Below are 15,715 nucleotides of genomic sequence, written 5' to 3' on the forward strand. Positions count from 1 at the left end.
ATGCCCCAATCTGGTTGCCAAGAAATATAGAGGCATTCATGGGCTGGAGGCAGTGTAGAGAAGTGCCTTGAGGCTGATAACTAGTGTCAGTGGTTTGAGTTATAAGGAAAGACTGGAGAAACTGGTGATTTTCAGCATGGAAAGGAGATGCCTGAGAAGTTATGTTATAAAAATTGCAAGAGATTGTTAAGTCCAGAAAAAATGTTAATTAACTGCAGGAATAAAACAAAATGACCCAGGTTCAAACTAGTGAAAGGTAAGACTGAAAACAAGAAATTCTTCAAAGAGGGAATGTTATGGACAGGAGGGAGGTTAATTTAAATAGTACTGCTTTCTCCTCTCACCACCCATCTGTAAATAGAAAGGTGTTTTGCTTTATTTCCCTCTTTCTAAGAGGTGGCGTATTGCCCAACCCCTCTGTTTCAGTGTGATCTAATTTTCTATTAATAACCCCACTAGAGATAGGATGAACTCAAACGGTTAGCTTATTTGCGCACACTCAAAACGCGAAAGGAGGATCGCAATGTTGCCTCCGCACTCAGACCATAAACAGAGGGATAGAGTGAAGGTTTACAGAGAGAAAAGAAAAATTGATTCATGTCGGTCCCAGTCCAGAATCAAAGTCCAATGAGGTATTCCTTCAGAGGTCGGCAGGCTGGAAGCCTATGCTGTATAATTCACTTTTCTGGTGGTATTGACTTCACATGATGAGATAGTCATGCAGAGATGAATCAATCTTGTAGGTGATGGTACAGAATTTTCAGCAGAAGCAGTGTTGATGGGGCCAAGTATTCAACCTGGGCAGAGCTCCTTTTGTGTTAGGCTGCCAGTTAGATGGTAAACAGCAGACTTAGTGTTTCAGTTCAGCAAGGCAATATTACTGGTTCCACAAGCCAGAGGCCCATGTCACATGACTCCCAGCTCTCTACACTGTCTTTGACAAAGGATCTGTATCCCTCGTCTGGGTCCTGAGATTGTTAAATGGTTCAACCATTAAGAATTGAAAGGAAGGTAGTGGGGCTCTTCATCCCAGCAGACAAACAGACTCCTGTTGGCCAGACTGGGTTAAGAAATGCAGATGGCTTTTGTATAGCTCTTTTTGAACTTGGCCTGTGCAGCCCACAGTGGCTCCCCAGAGATAACGATGTGCGAGTTTCCCCGATGCTGCCAGGTAGCTTTTGTTCAAGGGTCACAGATAGACATAGATTCAGCCATTTTTAAAGGCCTTTGTCCAGTTTTTAAAACTTTAGAAATAACCATGAGGATATCTGTATATATTTTATAAAAATATAGAGTGTGAAATCTTAGTCCCCTCACAGGGGCATTGAGCAGTTTTTGATGGGTGGGCAACAGCTCCAGGGGTGGACGACACCTACTAAATGAAGAAGGTGAGTGCACCTATCTGCTCAATCCAGCATGCATGCCTGGCATCCCCCGAGATCAGGCAGCCTCCTCCCCAAGGCTTTCTCCATGAGGCCTCCTATCTCCTCCAAGCCTCATATCCCACTTTCCAGGCCTCAGATTGCCCTCCCCACAAAAGCCTTTGTTCCCTGCATGACCACCTCTCCCTCTCCCCACCCCCAGCCTCCAAACACCTATCAAAGCCTCCAAATACCACCCCCCAATCTGAATTCTGAGATTAGCAGCTCCTCTCCTCCCCCTCCTGAAGCTGAGAACCTCCTAACACCCCAGGCACCAACCTACCTTGTCTTGGGGCGTCCACCAACCTGTTTCCTTTCCGACTGGAAATCTTATCTCTCAATCAGGCCTGCAAACCAATTGGTGACATCACGTGCACCCTGTAGAATTAAAATTCCATCATGTGCAGTGGAATCCTGGCTTCTAGGTTACTCGTAGGCTTACCAACAACCACCCCTTCACCACCTACCCCCCCCGCCCCCCCCCCCACCGCCCCCCCAACACCCTGTGTGTCAGGTAAGTTAAAGTCCGAGCTGCACAGGGAATTGACTTCCAGGTTGAATAATAGAGGGGAAACCCTGGAATAATTTAAGAAAAACATGTATGCTGCAGGCGCATTAGGATTTCTATGAATGGGTGAATTCAAATGGGCCAAATAGTCCTTCCCATCCATAACTACCTTATGATCTTGTGAATTAACATATTTTTATACGATCATACAAATCCTGACTTTGGGTTCTGAATGAGCTGTGCAAGGTAACTGGAAACTTTCCTCTCTGAGAGCCATTTCAATTAAATAAATCAGTATCCCCATTAAAATAGTGGAGCGAGCATTTTTGTTGTTAAAGCCTTTAGTAGATTGTAGAGATAAACCTGCAAGTTATCTTGAAGACAATTTACAATTTACTTTGCAACCTGGCATAATGGTAATGTCACAGGGACTAGTAATCCAGAGGCCCAGGCTCATGATCTAAGCACACAGATTCAAATCCCACCATGGCAGCTGGTGGAATTTAAATTCAATTAGTAAATCTGGAATTATAAAATAGTCTCAGTAATGGTGACCATGAAACCATTGTTGATCTTTTTAAAAACTCACCTGATTCACTGATGTCCTCGAGGGAAGGAAATCTGCCGTTCTTACCTGGTCTGGACTACATGTGACGCCAAACCCACAACAATGTGATTGACTCTTAACTGCCTGCGGAAATGACTCAGCAAGCTGCTCAGTTGTATCAAAACCGCTACAGAAAATTCAACTAGGAATGAAACCGGACAGTCCACTCAGCATCGACCTAAACACTAGAAATAACAACAGCAGACCCAGTCCTGTCAAGCCTACAGTGCCCTCCTTACTAATATCTGGGGGCTTATACCAAAATACAGAGAGCTGTCCCACAGACTAGTAAAGCAACAGTTTGACATTGTCTGTAAGATATGATTCCATGAGTATGACTATGCCCCAGCCACACCATCGTAATCCTTGGGTATATCCTGTCCCACTGGCAGGACAGATCCATCAGAGGTGGGAGCGAGTTGCCCTGGGAGTACTCAACATTGGCTCCGAATCCCATGAAGTCTCATGGCATCAGTCAAACATGGACAAGGAAGCCTCCTGTTGATTAAGGCCTACCACCTGCCCTACCATGTCACCTCACCCAGCTCAGCTGATGAATCAGTGTTGCTCCATGTTGAAGACCTCTTAGAGGGAACATTGAGGTGGCATAGGCACAGAATGTACTTTGGGTGGGAGACTTCAATGTCCTTGCATGCCAAACAGCATAAACAGCAAGAGATAGTTAGAGCTAAGCTATCCTACACCAATGGATCAGATCTAAGCTTTTCAGTCCTGCCACATCCAGTTGTGTATGGTGATGGACAATTAAACAACTAACCAGAGAAGGCTCCACAAATATTCCCATCCCCAGCACATCAGTGCAAAACACAAAGCTGAAGCATTTGCAACAGAAGTGCAGAGTGGATGGTCCATCTCAGCCTCCTGCTGAGGTCCCCAGCACCACAGATGACAGCCTTCAGCCAATTTGATTCACTCCACGTGATATTGAGAAACAGCTGAAGGCACTGGATACTGAAAAGGCTATGGGCCCTGACAATATTCTAGCAACTATACTGAAGACTTGTGCTCCAGGACTAGCTGCACCCCTAGCCAAGCTGTTCCAGTACAGCTACAACACTGGCATATACCCGGCAATGAGGGAAATTGCCCAGGTATATCCTGTACATAAAAAGCAGGACAAATCCAAACTGACCAATTACCACCCTATCAGTCTACTCTCAATTATCAGCAAAGTGATGGAATGTGTTGTTGACAGTGCTATCAAGCGGCACTTGTTTAACAATAACCTGTTCACTGATGTTCAGCTTGGGTTCTGCCAGGACCACTCAGCTCCTGGCCTCATCACATCCTTGGTTCAAATATGGAGAAAAGAGCTGAACTCCAGAGGTGAGGTGAGAATAACTGCCCCTGACATCAAGGCAGCATTTGACTGAGTGTGGCATCAAGGAGCCCCAGCACAACTGGAGTCAATGGGAATCAGGGAGAAAGCTCTCCACTGGTTGGAGTCATACCTAGCACAAAGGAAGATGGTTGTGGTTGTTGGAGGTCAATCATCTCAGTCCTGGAACATCGCTGCAGGAGTTCCTCAGGGTAGTGTCCTAGGCCCAACTATCTTCAGCTACTTCATCAATGACCTTCCCTCCATCATAAGGTCAGAAGTGGGGATGTTCGCTGATGATTGCACAATGTTCAGCACCATTTGCAACTCCTCAGAAAGTGAAGTAGTCATGTCCATATACAGCAAGACCTGGATAACTTTCAGGCTTGGGCTGATAAATGGCAAGTAACATTCTGGACACACAAGTGTAATCATCATCTTCAAAAAGAGAGAACCTAACCATCTCCCCTTGACAGTCAATAATATGACCATTTCTGAATTCCCCCCCTATCAACATCTTGGGCACTACCATTGACCAGAAATTGAACTGGATCAGCCATATAAATACTGTGGCTACATGAGCAGGTCAGAGGCTAGGAATCCTGCAGCAAGTAACCCACCTCCTGACTCCCCAAAGCCTGTCCACCAAGGCTCAAGTCAGGAGTGTGATGGAATACTCTCCATTTTCCTGGATGAGTGCAGCTCTAACACAAGCAGCTCAACATCATCCAGGACAAAGTAGCCTGCTTGATTGGTGCCCCATCCACCACCTTAAACATTCACTCCCTCCACCTCGAATATACAGTGGCAGCAGTGTGTACTATCTACAAGATGCACTACAGCAACTCACCAAGGTTCCTTCAACAGCAACTTCCAAGCCTGTGACCTCTACCACCTAGAAGGACAAGGCCGGCATGTGCATGGGAACATCACCACCTACAAGTTCCCCTCCAAGCCACACACTACTCTGACTAGGATCTGTATTGCCATTCCCTCACTGTTGCTGGGTCAAAATCCTGGAACTCCTTTCCTAACTGCACTGTGGGTGTATCTACACCACATGGACCGCAGTGGTTCAAGACGACAGCTCACCACCACCCTCTCAAGGGCAATTAGGGATGGGCAATAAATGCTGGCCTAGCCAGCTACGCCCACATCCCGTAAATGAATTTTTAAAAAGCTTCAGGCTTACAGCTTTCAGTTTGCTATCAGAGCCAATTCATAAGACAACAACGCCTCTCAGCAAGCACCCATGCCTATAATTCCCAGTATTCAGCAATAAAAGCACGTGACTGTGCAAGCTTATGGCTTGCAATAGGTTGATTCCCTCAAGTTAATCTGTGCTATACAATTTGAAGGCAGCGGTTCAACAAGGCAGCTCACCACCGCTTTCTCAAGGGCAATTAGGGATGGGCAATGAATGCTGGCCTAATTAGCGACGCCCACATCCCGTGAAAGAATATGTTTAAAAACTGGTCAAAATCTTTTCTGAAAAATAACAGCATGTAAACATCTCACACATTATACTAGAAATTGGCCAGCAAGGCTAGTTGATCAAATGATAAACCATGAGTTACATGACCGCAGAATCTGCTGGTCGATTTACACGGCTCGGTCATTTGCTTCGCACAAATGCTATCTGGCCTTTAGCCTCCCCATTATTTTTAAGAACTTGCTGCATTTGCATAGTTGTTACTCGTTAAAAGAACGGCAGAAAGTTAGAACTCATAATTAATAGCAAAGTACAGATTTAATGATGTGACAATTGTTAATGCAATGCCAACCAATCTGTCCTGGCCCGGAGAGCTCTGCAGAAACTTCACAAGAATGTAGATTCTGCAGCAAGGTTTTACAGAATTTGAAAACACCTGAATCTACGTGGGCTTTTTCAAAATCCTGGATAAAACAGCACTACATTGATGGGTATTGTTTAAAAAGCTCAGTCTGCTCAGCCTCTCAGTCATGTGCTCCTTGACTATTTACAGTAACTATTTCATTAGCTTGCTGCCGCACTTGATTTTCCATTAATTTCAAATGGAAATTAAATCAGTTGGTTTATATAAAGGGCGCTCTGTCGTTAATAAAGTTACCCATAGACTTCCTACGAAACTATCAGATTTAAAAATCTGACATTTATGAATCCCCAAGTATTTCAGACAGTCAACGGCATATGGATTAAGGACAAAACAAAAACAGAATTACCTGGAAAAACTCAGCAGGTCTGGCAGCATCGGCGGAGAAGAAATCAGTTAACGTTTCGAGTCTTCATGACCCTTCGGCAGAACTGAAGCATAGTTAGGAGAAAGGTGAAATATAAGCTGGTTTAAGGTGGGGGGGGCAGGGGGAGAGAGAATTTGAGGGTGGGGTGGTTGTGGAGATAAGCAAGCAGTGATAGGAGCAGATAATCAAAAGATGTCACAGACAAAAGGATCAAAGAGGTGTTGAAGTTGGTGATATTGTCTAAGAAAGGTGCTAATTAAGAATGGAAGACAGGACACTCAAGGTACAGCTCTAGTGGGGGTGGGGTGGAAAGACTAACAAAGTTTTAGTTTTAGATTTAAAAATAATGGAAATAGGTGGGAAAAGAAGAATCTATATAAATTATTGAAAAAAAAAGGGAGGGGGGAGAAACGGGGTGGGGATGGGGGGAGGGGGAGTTTAAGATCTAAAGTTGTTGAATTCAATATTCAACTCCAGCATGATGCCACCACCAAACACATCTTACCTTCACCCCCACTGACGGCATTCCGTAGGGATCGTTCCCTCCGGGACACCCTGGTCCACTCCTCCATCACTCCCTATTCCTCAACCCCCACCTATGGCACCTCCCCATGCCCACGCAGAAGATGCAACACCTGCCCCTTCACTTCCTCTCTCCTCACCGTCCAAGGGCCCAAACACTCCTTTCAAGTGAAGCAGCATTTCACTTGCATTTCCCCTAACTTAGTCTACTGCATTCGTTGCTCCCAATGCGGTCTCCTCTACATTGGAGAGACCAAACGCAAACTGGGCGACCACTTTGCAGAACACCTGCGGTCTGTCCGCAAGAAAGACCCAAACCTCCCTGTCGCTTGCCATTTTAACACTCCACCCTGTTCTCTTGCCCACATGTCTGTCCTTGGCTTGCTGCATTGTTCCAGTGAAGCCCAACGCAAACTGGAGGAACAGCACCTCATCTTCCGACTAGGCACTTTACAGCCTTCCGGGCTGAATATTGAATTCAACAACTTTAGATCTTAAACTCCCTCTCCCCCCATCCCCACCCAGTTTCTCCCCCCTCCCTTTTTTTTTCAATAATTTATATAGATTCTTCTTTTCCCACCTATTTCCATTATTCTTAAATCTAAAACTAAAACTTTGTTAGTCTTTCCACCCCACCCCCACTAGAGCTGTACCTTGAGTGTCCTGTCTTCCATTCTTAATTAGCACCTTTCTTAGACAATATCACCACCTTCAACACCTCTTTGATCCTTTTGTCTGTGACATCTTTTGATTATCTGCTCCTATCACTGCTTGCTTATCTCCACAATCACCACACCCTCAAATTCTCTCTCCCCCTGCCCCCCCCACCTTAAACCAGCTTATATTTCACCTTTCTCCTAACTATGCTTCAGTTCTGCCGAAGGGTCATGAAGACTCGAAACGTTAACTGATTTCTTCTCCGCCGATGCTGCCAGACCTGCTGAGTTTTTCCAGGTAATTCTGTTTTTGTTTTGGATTTCCAGCATCCGCAGTAGCTTTTAGCTTTTTGTTTTTATCTAAGGATTAAGGAATTGCATATCAATGATGCAGAACTTTGGTCTCACCCAACACCATTCAGAATTAGAACAGAGGGCATATTGGAGTAGATCTTCTCTTCTGGATGGCAGAGCTGGCCAGCCTGAGCTCGGAGCTCATTTAAAACTGCCCCAAATGAACTTTCTTTGCAAAACGCTGGCTCTGGGCTGGCGGAATATCGTAACTGCTTTGCCGACCCGTAGGTAGAGGATGAGGCAGCTCTTATGGGCAGTGACACAGTATTTTTACGCAGCCAGGAATACTCCTGGTTCCACAAAAATACAACCTGGAAAATACTTTGCCAGGATTTTGGCACAGCTGAGACGAGCATATGCTCATATGTGTCCCAATTGCAATCGGGTCCTACCACCTGAAAACGGAAGGTTAAGCGAGACACCTTTAAATGAAGGCGAACGCAGCGTCAGCATTAATAGGACGCCAAATCTAACAACTCTGCTTGAAGACTGCTACCGCCCTGTTTACACGGATGTGGTCGGATGAAAATAGACCTGACAGGTTTCAAGATAGTTACAATGTGCAAAATTGTTAAGACAAGGAAAACAAATTTAGTATGTGACATTGCGTAGTGATCGTGATTGTGGAATTTTTGACTCCAAAAACTCTAAACTAATTTTTAAAAAATGTATATTTAACAATATTGCATAAACTAAATACATTATAGGAACCTATAGCTATACTTCGCATGTTGAATCTAATTCTCAATGACTCGTTGTTCATGAGACAAGTTGGCCTACTCACTGGAGGTAAATCACATCCCATGAGTTTTCACATGTATTTCTTTTCCATTCCAAACTAACAATTAGTTGTTTATTGTTCGATATAGTTACTTCAGCAGTTTCAAATATATAGTTGGATTTAAAACTTTATATTTTACGTTTTCATTCGAAAGTATTTCATGACCAATATTGTATGAAAATAAACATGTAAACTTTGCTTAATTTTTTGGCTCATTCTATCTTATCCCTCCCACAGTCTCTGCCTAGCTATAAACACAAATACTAGCTTGAAACTGCAATTAATAGCGAACAGAAAACTAGAAAATGATTAAAATAATATCCATGAAACCCATTGAAAGAATTGACATTTCCCATATAATAAGATTTGATCTTAAGCTGAATATGGCTAGGGGAGCAGTTCAGTCTAATGAATTGATTAGAAGTGAAGCAGTCAAAGCAGATTCCTTCTGGTTAGACTAGTTCTCTGACAGTCAAATGAAAATGATCTAGATTCCCTATGTAGTGCACTTCGTTAATGTATGGCATTATTAAGTTAGAGGGCAAACATGCTTCCCTCTAGTCAACAAAACTGATTTAATGACTTGAGCTAGTTAAGTTATAGGAGGGAAGCACAATTATCTTCTGATACTGCATTCCAGCTGGGAAGTGCAGAGAATTGCAAAATATACATTTTGAAACGGTGGGGGAACGTGGAAGAGAGTAACTAAATTCAGAATGAAGGAAGAGACATCCAAGAGTGTATATACAAAAATATTTTTAAAAGATCAGAAATAAAATCCTAGGTGACTGTGACCATAGCATATTGCTGCCTTGACCCATCAAATAATTCATCCGCTATCCATTTCCATGGCCCTCCTGTCTCTTAATTCATTCACACTTGTCACAATGAAGTAATCACAAACAGTTTCTCTTCATGTCATCCGTGGTTATATCTAGCATGGCAAGCGGTTCCTTCTTGGGCCCCTCTTCATCAATATGCTACCCCTCAGCAATATTGTGCGGGTTAAAGCTCAACATGTATGTGTCAATGCTCAGTTTCACTTCTTTGCCTCCCACAATGATCCCAAGTTGGACTATACAAGTCCCTGTATGACATTAAAACTTGAATGATGTGAAATTCCTCCAGACTAAAACCATCCTCAGACTCTCAGCAGCACCTACATGTCTCTAGCCTTAATTACAATCTCCCTAGTATCAAGATTTGCTTTTATCAAATTAGTGAACATCGCAAACTGTAAGGGAGAATGTAGGTCGGCAGATAGATTAGATACCCAATGTGTGTGTGCAAATTAGTGAAGGGACAGGAAGTCGCAAAGTAATCCATTTTGGGAAAAGTTAATTAAAGGAGATAGCTAAATTCAGAGTGAAGGAATAGAGGTCCTAGAGCATTGATACAAAGATTTTTTAAGATTCAAATTCTGGTACAAAAAATGGTAAATGGATACATGAGCTATTGAATATAAATACAAAAAAGTAATGTGGAATTTATACAAGACATTGATTAACTACAGGTAGTGAATTGAATGCATCCCATTAAAGGCAGGATATTACAGCAATGGCAAAGATATAGCAAAGATTCACTGGCATATTAACAGGAATCAAAGATTGAAGCTTTGAAGAAAGGCCCAAAAAAGGCCTTTTAACTGGAACAGGGAAACATAAGGGGTCTTAGTTTTCAAAAATATCAAAGGTTTTTGGGAGGATAAGAGAAAAAAATGTTTATATACTGTATGATGCAGCTCTCCATTAATGCTAAAACATATTTTGCTTCCAAAAATTTGGGCAGATAACAAAAACCAAGCATTGCCATCAAAATCCATTATATATATGCCAGCACTGTATAGGGCACACCTTTTATTTTAGTGGATTGGGTGATATAACACAATGGTGTAAGAACAGGTGTCTCATGAATTTGTTTCTGGCGGGTTTATCTACACTGAAAAGGATGTCCAAGTATCTTGATTCAACACATGATGATTAACTTTGCATCAGAATTTCAAGAGCCAAAAATACAAGGGACAGATTATTATTAAGTCCAGTCAGGCAGTGATAAGCAGTAATAGTGATCAATGCTAAAAATTAATTACAGCAATCAAAAAAGTGAATGTAGAGATGCATAAAATGGGATTGTGTAAAATCAGCCCACTAGAGGGGCCTATCTTCAGCACAGACAAGACAGGCCAAATTCACCTCCATCCGTGCAAACTTTCTAGGAGGTAAAATTAGCTGATTCTGTTCATTCATTGTTTAACAATGCTTTATACTGAGATATTATGTTGTCTGCCCATTGATTATTCAGATAGCATATTTAATTTAAAAAAAATTAATCTCAGTAATTCTTAAGTATTAATCTGAAGGTATTAAACTGTTGATCACAGTATCCTTACAGTGCAAGAGGCCATTCAGCCCATTGAGTTTGCACTGGCTCTTTGAAAGAGCATTCCACCTAGTCCCACTCCCCTGCCTTATCCCCATAACCTTGCACATTCTCTCTTTTCAGGTAGCAATCCAATTCCCTTTTGAATACACTGATCGAACCAGCCCTTTCAAGAAGTTTGTTCCAGACTCCAACCACTCTCTGGGTGAAACATTTTTTCCTTATAGATTTTCAACCTTTGGAAATCTGAATAAACAGGTTATTGGACAGAGTGTATATCCAGCAACACAGAAAGATAAAATGTTTATATTCAAACTTTATTGCCATCAATACTTTACAAAATAACTGTAGTTTAAATATTTTCAACTCAGCCCAAAGAGAATTTTTTATCCTGCAGTTAATGATTTAGAAATTAAACATTTATTCTTTAAGCATCTTATAATCGCAATGCAATTTAAAGTTAAGTAATTAAGTAATTATATAAAATTTTTAAACATAAAATGTCTGATTCTGAATATACAGGCATTAATGAATACAAGCATTGCAGATTTAAACTAATTCTCTTATGCGGTAATCGAATACTATAACTAAATTTAATTTCAAGCTCGCCAAGGGTGGATTTGCTGCTCCCATTGTAAAAGCCGAAAGAGGAAGCATGCCAAAATAACTTTGGAAATTTCATTTCAGTCATGAAAACAAATGCCCAACATTCCAATCGTACTATGATACAATATACATGTAACACATTGACTGTAAATAAACTGCACCTCACTGAGTTGATAAGCTGATAGTCAGAAAATACCACATGCAGACAACATAAGATTCAAGGTATCTGAATGGAGCCAAGTTTAAACCAGTCATTCTTATGAACAGAACTAATAAAAGGCAATTTGCGTATTGTAATCAACAATGCCCAACATTTAAATGTACAGCAATATGGGAGATCTTTAATATGGAGCTAGAGAACTAGATTTAAGACATTTCAATTTGGAAATTTGGTCTAGTTGTGGAAATAATCAACTAGGATAAAAAGTAAGAGTACCATATAAGAGTAAGAATCCTGCAATGAATTAAAGAGTATGTAGTTATTAGAGAAATTGGAATTTTAAAATTGATACCTGTAAGTTGCAAAGCTTAGAAATAAAGACCATCATTGATCTAATATTTGTACTAATATTAGAATAATATGCTAACTGGAAACAAAAATTCTGTGGGCACCTATGAGCGTGCAGTCAGTGAATGTCCAGCTGATAAAATGAATGGTTCAAAGCGTAGGCCAGCTACATTTTTCCTGAATTTAATCTTGGTTCTCTATCAGCACTCTCCTTTAAGAATACACAATCTCTCTCATCTTTTGATAAATCACAAATAGAATTCATTTGATTTTGTCATAAGTTTATATTTTTACATTCTCATAAATATTCTATTCATGTAAAAATAGTATCTCTCTAACAAATAAAATCACTAAAAATAGCATAAACGTTATGTGCATATTTAAGTACTACTTTTGTTCAAAGCAGGAATTCAGCAGCAACTTGTTTATAAACAAGGTACTATAAGAAGCTTAACAGTTCCTTGGTCCCAGAAAAAACACTGGTTAGAGCCTATATAGTTAAAAAGTATATTCTCTTTTTCTTGAAGTTTATGTTCAGTAACTTCTGGATTCAATTTAGTATGAAATCGTTACTTAAATATCTACCCGCTTTGCTTGGCCAAAGATAACAAAGATAGAAAGGCCAAATACGTTGACTATGCTGATCAAGTTGAAAACTGATGGCCAGGATCCTGAGGTTTCTATGAGGTAACCTGCACAGTACACTAAAATAACGCCTGTAATGAAGAGAAAACAAAATTAACAATGTTGGTATCCGTGGAAGAGAGGAATCATTGTTAGTTCTGCGATTTTTGCATGGGGCATGATTTTCACATGTATTGATACATATTGTGGCACAACTCGGAAGTTACCTGACTCCCACACGTACTAAAGTCAGGAGGTCCGAGTCCATCTCCAGGAGGCGGTTCTAAATCAGATGCAGTACAACTACATACCAGTACAACACTGAGTCCAAAAAGAATTTCCTTCCTTGGAGTGGAGGAAGGTTTATAGTGGAGTTCTCCAGAGGGTCGGTGTTAAGACCCCTTCTCTTCCTGATATATTAATGACCTAGACCTTGGTGTACAGAGCACAATTTCAAAATTTGTGGACAATACAAAACTTGGAAGTGTTGTGAACTGTGAGGTGGGTAGTGTAGAACTTCAAAAGGACATAGACAGGTTAGTAGAATGGGCAGAAAAATGGCAGATGAAATTTAGTGCAGAGAAGTGTGAAGTGATTCATTTTGGTAGAAAGAACACAGACAATATAAAATAAAGGTTACAATCCGAAATGGGGTGCAGGAGCAGAGGGACCTAGATGTGTATGTGAATAAATCATTGAAGGTAGCAGGAAAGTTGATAGACTAATTAATTTAGCATACACCACATCCTAGGCTTTATCAATAGGGGCACAGAGTACAAAATTATAGAAACATAGGAAATAGGAGCAAGAGTAGGCCATTCGGCCCCTCGGGCCTGCTCTGCCATTCAACCAGATCATGGCTGATATTTTGACTCAACACCATTTTCCCACACTATCCCATATGCCTTGATATCTTTAATATTTATTGATTTCTGTCTTGAATATACTCAATGACTGAGCCTCCACAGCCCTCTAGGGTAGAGAATTCCAAAGATTCGCCACCCTCTGAGTGAAGAAATTCCTTTTCATCTCAGTCCTGAATGGCCTACATTATTCTAAGACTTTGTCCCCTGGTTCTAGCCCCTCCCACCCACCCCCCAGCCAGAGGAAACATCCTTTTTGCATCTATCCTGTCGAGCCCTGTAAGAATTTTGTATGCTTCAATACTAAATTCTTCTAAACTCTAGAGAATAGAGAAAGCAAGGAAGTTATGTTAAACTTGTATAAAACACTGGTTTGGTCTCAACTGGAGTATTGAATCTGGTTCTGGGCACTCAACCTTAGGAAGAATGTGAAGGCATTAGAGTGAGTGCAGAAAAGATTCACAAAAATGGTTTTGGGAATGAGGAACTTCAGTTACGTAGGTTGATTGGAGAAGTTAAGACTCGTTTCCTCAGAGAAGGAAGGGTTAAGATGAGAATTAATGGAGGTATTCACAATCATAAGGGGTCTAGACAAAATGAATAAGAAGAAACTGTTCCCATAACTGGAAGGGTTCAGAACCAGAGGATATCGATTCATGTGACTGCAAGGGAATTTTACTAGCATTAGAAAATATTAATTTAACAAGGATCCTACATTCCTATCTGCAATCTACAAACACTGCAATGTGACTGTCAGTGAGTAGAGTTCAGCACTATCAAGTATGTTTACAAGCACTGTGCTTTGCTTGGTAAACTTCAGTATGTGTGCACAGAGCATCTACCCTGATGGTCATAGAACATTGTGCACTCAACAGTAATAACATGGGTCTATCAAGTATGAATGTGAGTATAGTTCTTTACTTGTAGGTCATGCTAAAAAGAATATTGAATTCCAAAGAAACAAAGCCTATTTTGTCTTCTTCCTCCCCATTCCCATTTTTTTTGTACATTTTGCTTAGAAACAGAACAGCTCTATAAAACCACTCTCCAAATATACAAATGCAGGAAGAGTAAGCATTAATTAAGATGCCCTCTAAAACTTAAGACTTATATACAAGGACTTTTATTGAATTTGATCTGGTCATCTATGAAGTTGCAAGTATTTGGGAGTGTGGTTCAAAGCCAATCTATGAATACACCATGTGCGTATCACGCCAGTAAAATTCCAGAATAACATTAAGGAGATATCATTTTGCAAGAACAATACTAATTAATGCAGACTGCAAGTTAGTTTTCTAAAAAGTTGTTCCAAACTTTCTTTTGGTATCTGGACAGCAGACCAGCCAGCTGTCTTTCGGGCATTTGGCAGAGTTTATCATATGACAGAAAGGAAGGAGCATGACACAACCTCTCAGACACTCAAGGCATTACAGCATCACATGTTTGCAGTGGGTTATTTGAGCAGTCATAGTACGTATATACACACACACACACACACAGAAATTGATTTTCTGCAGCTCCCAACATGTTATTACTAGAAACAGATTATTCAGTATAAAATCCAATATAGGCTGGAAAAGAACAAAACTAAGAAGAGGCCAGCTAAGGGTCTTTAAAAATATGAAGGGGTTCAATGGTGTGAACGTGGAGAAACTATCTTTACTTGTGGGCGAGTACAGAACAAAGTTTCATAAATATGATAGCTACTAAAAGATCAACTGAAGGATTTAGGACACATTTCTTTATACAGAAAGCACCAAAAATGTGGAACGTGATGCCACATGGAATGCCTGAAGCAGATAGCAATGACACACTTAACAGTGGGCCAGATGCATACATGAGAGAGAAGGGAACAGAAGGATATAGTAGCAGAGTGGAAGAGGTAATTAGGAGTGGGAGGAAGCTTGTGGAGTATAAACTCTGGCATAGACCAATTGGATCAGCGGGCCTCTTTTGATGTTACAGTATAAAGATTTTGTGTAATTCTTGTAGACAGATAGAAAGGAAGCAGTCATCTGTATGCTTAGAGTTCGAATTCCAAAGCTGTAGAGATTGGTGTATCAGCTCTTATCTGAATATATTACAGCCTATATTTTTGTGAGTTTAAAAGATACATATCGTGTTTAATCCAAGTGTACACAGCACAGTGTAACTCAAATGTAAAAGTAAAAAAAACATACTAACCGACTAAAGCTCCACCAGTGTTCATAACACCTATTGATAAAATATAAAAGTTAAAAGATTCATCTACATTAAATTTACTCTTTAAGAAGCATGATTAACTAATGAAGCTATTATTATGAAAATGTGTTAGATAAAATATTAAT

General features: G+C 40.7%; 1 protein-coding gene and 1 long non-coding RNA gene across 5 annotated transcripts in view; one reads left to right on the plus strand and one right to left on the minus strand.

The window, feature by feature from the left end:
• The window catches only part of LOC144688526 (uncharacterized), a 933,048-nt gene that overhangs the window by 715,004 nt on the left and 202,329 nt on the right, over window positions 1-15,715 (plus strand). The window lies entirely within an intron of this gene.
• Window positions 11,084-15,715, minus strand: part of slc17a9b (solute carrier family 17 member 9b) — a 65,612-nt gene continuing 60,980 nt past the window's right edge. For all 4 annotated transcript variants that reach the window (XM_078555207.1, XM_078555205.1, XM_078555204.1 and 1 more), the window contains 2 exons: window positions 15,573-15,602; window positions 11,084-12,617 (listed from right to left, as the gene is read on the minus strand). In XM_078555207.1, the coding sequence (XP_078411333.1) occupies window positions 12,475-12,617; window positions 15,573-15,602 (173 nt within the window). In that variant the 3' untranslated portion in view covers window positions 11,084-12,474. The remainder of the gene's footprint in view (window positions 12,618-15,572; window positions 15,603-15,715) is intronic.

Source organism: Cetorhinus maximus, chromosome 13 (assembly GCF_964194155.1).
Source record: "Cetorhinus maximus chromosome 13, sCetMax3.hap1.1, whole genome shotgun sequence".
Lineage (NCBI taxonomy): Eukaryota > Metazoa > Chordata > Chondrichthyes > Lamniformes > Cetorhinidae > Cetorhinus > Cetorhinus maximus.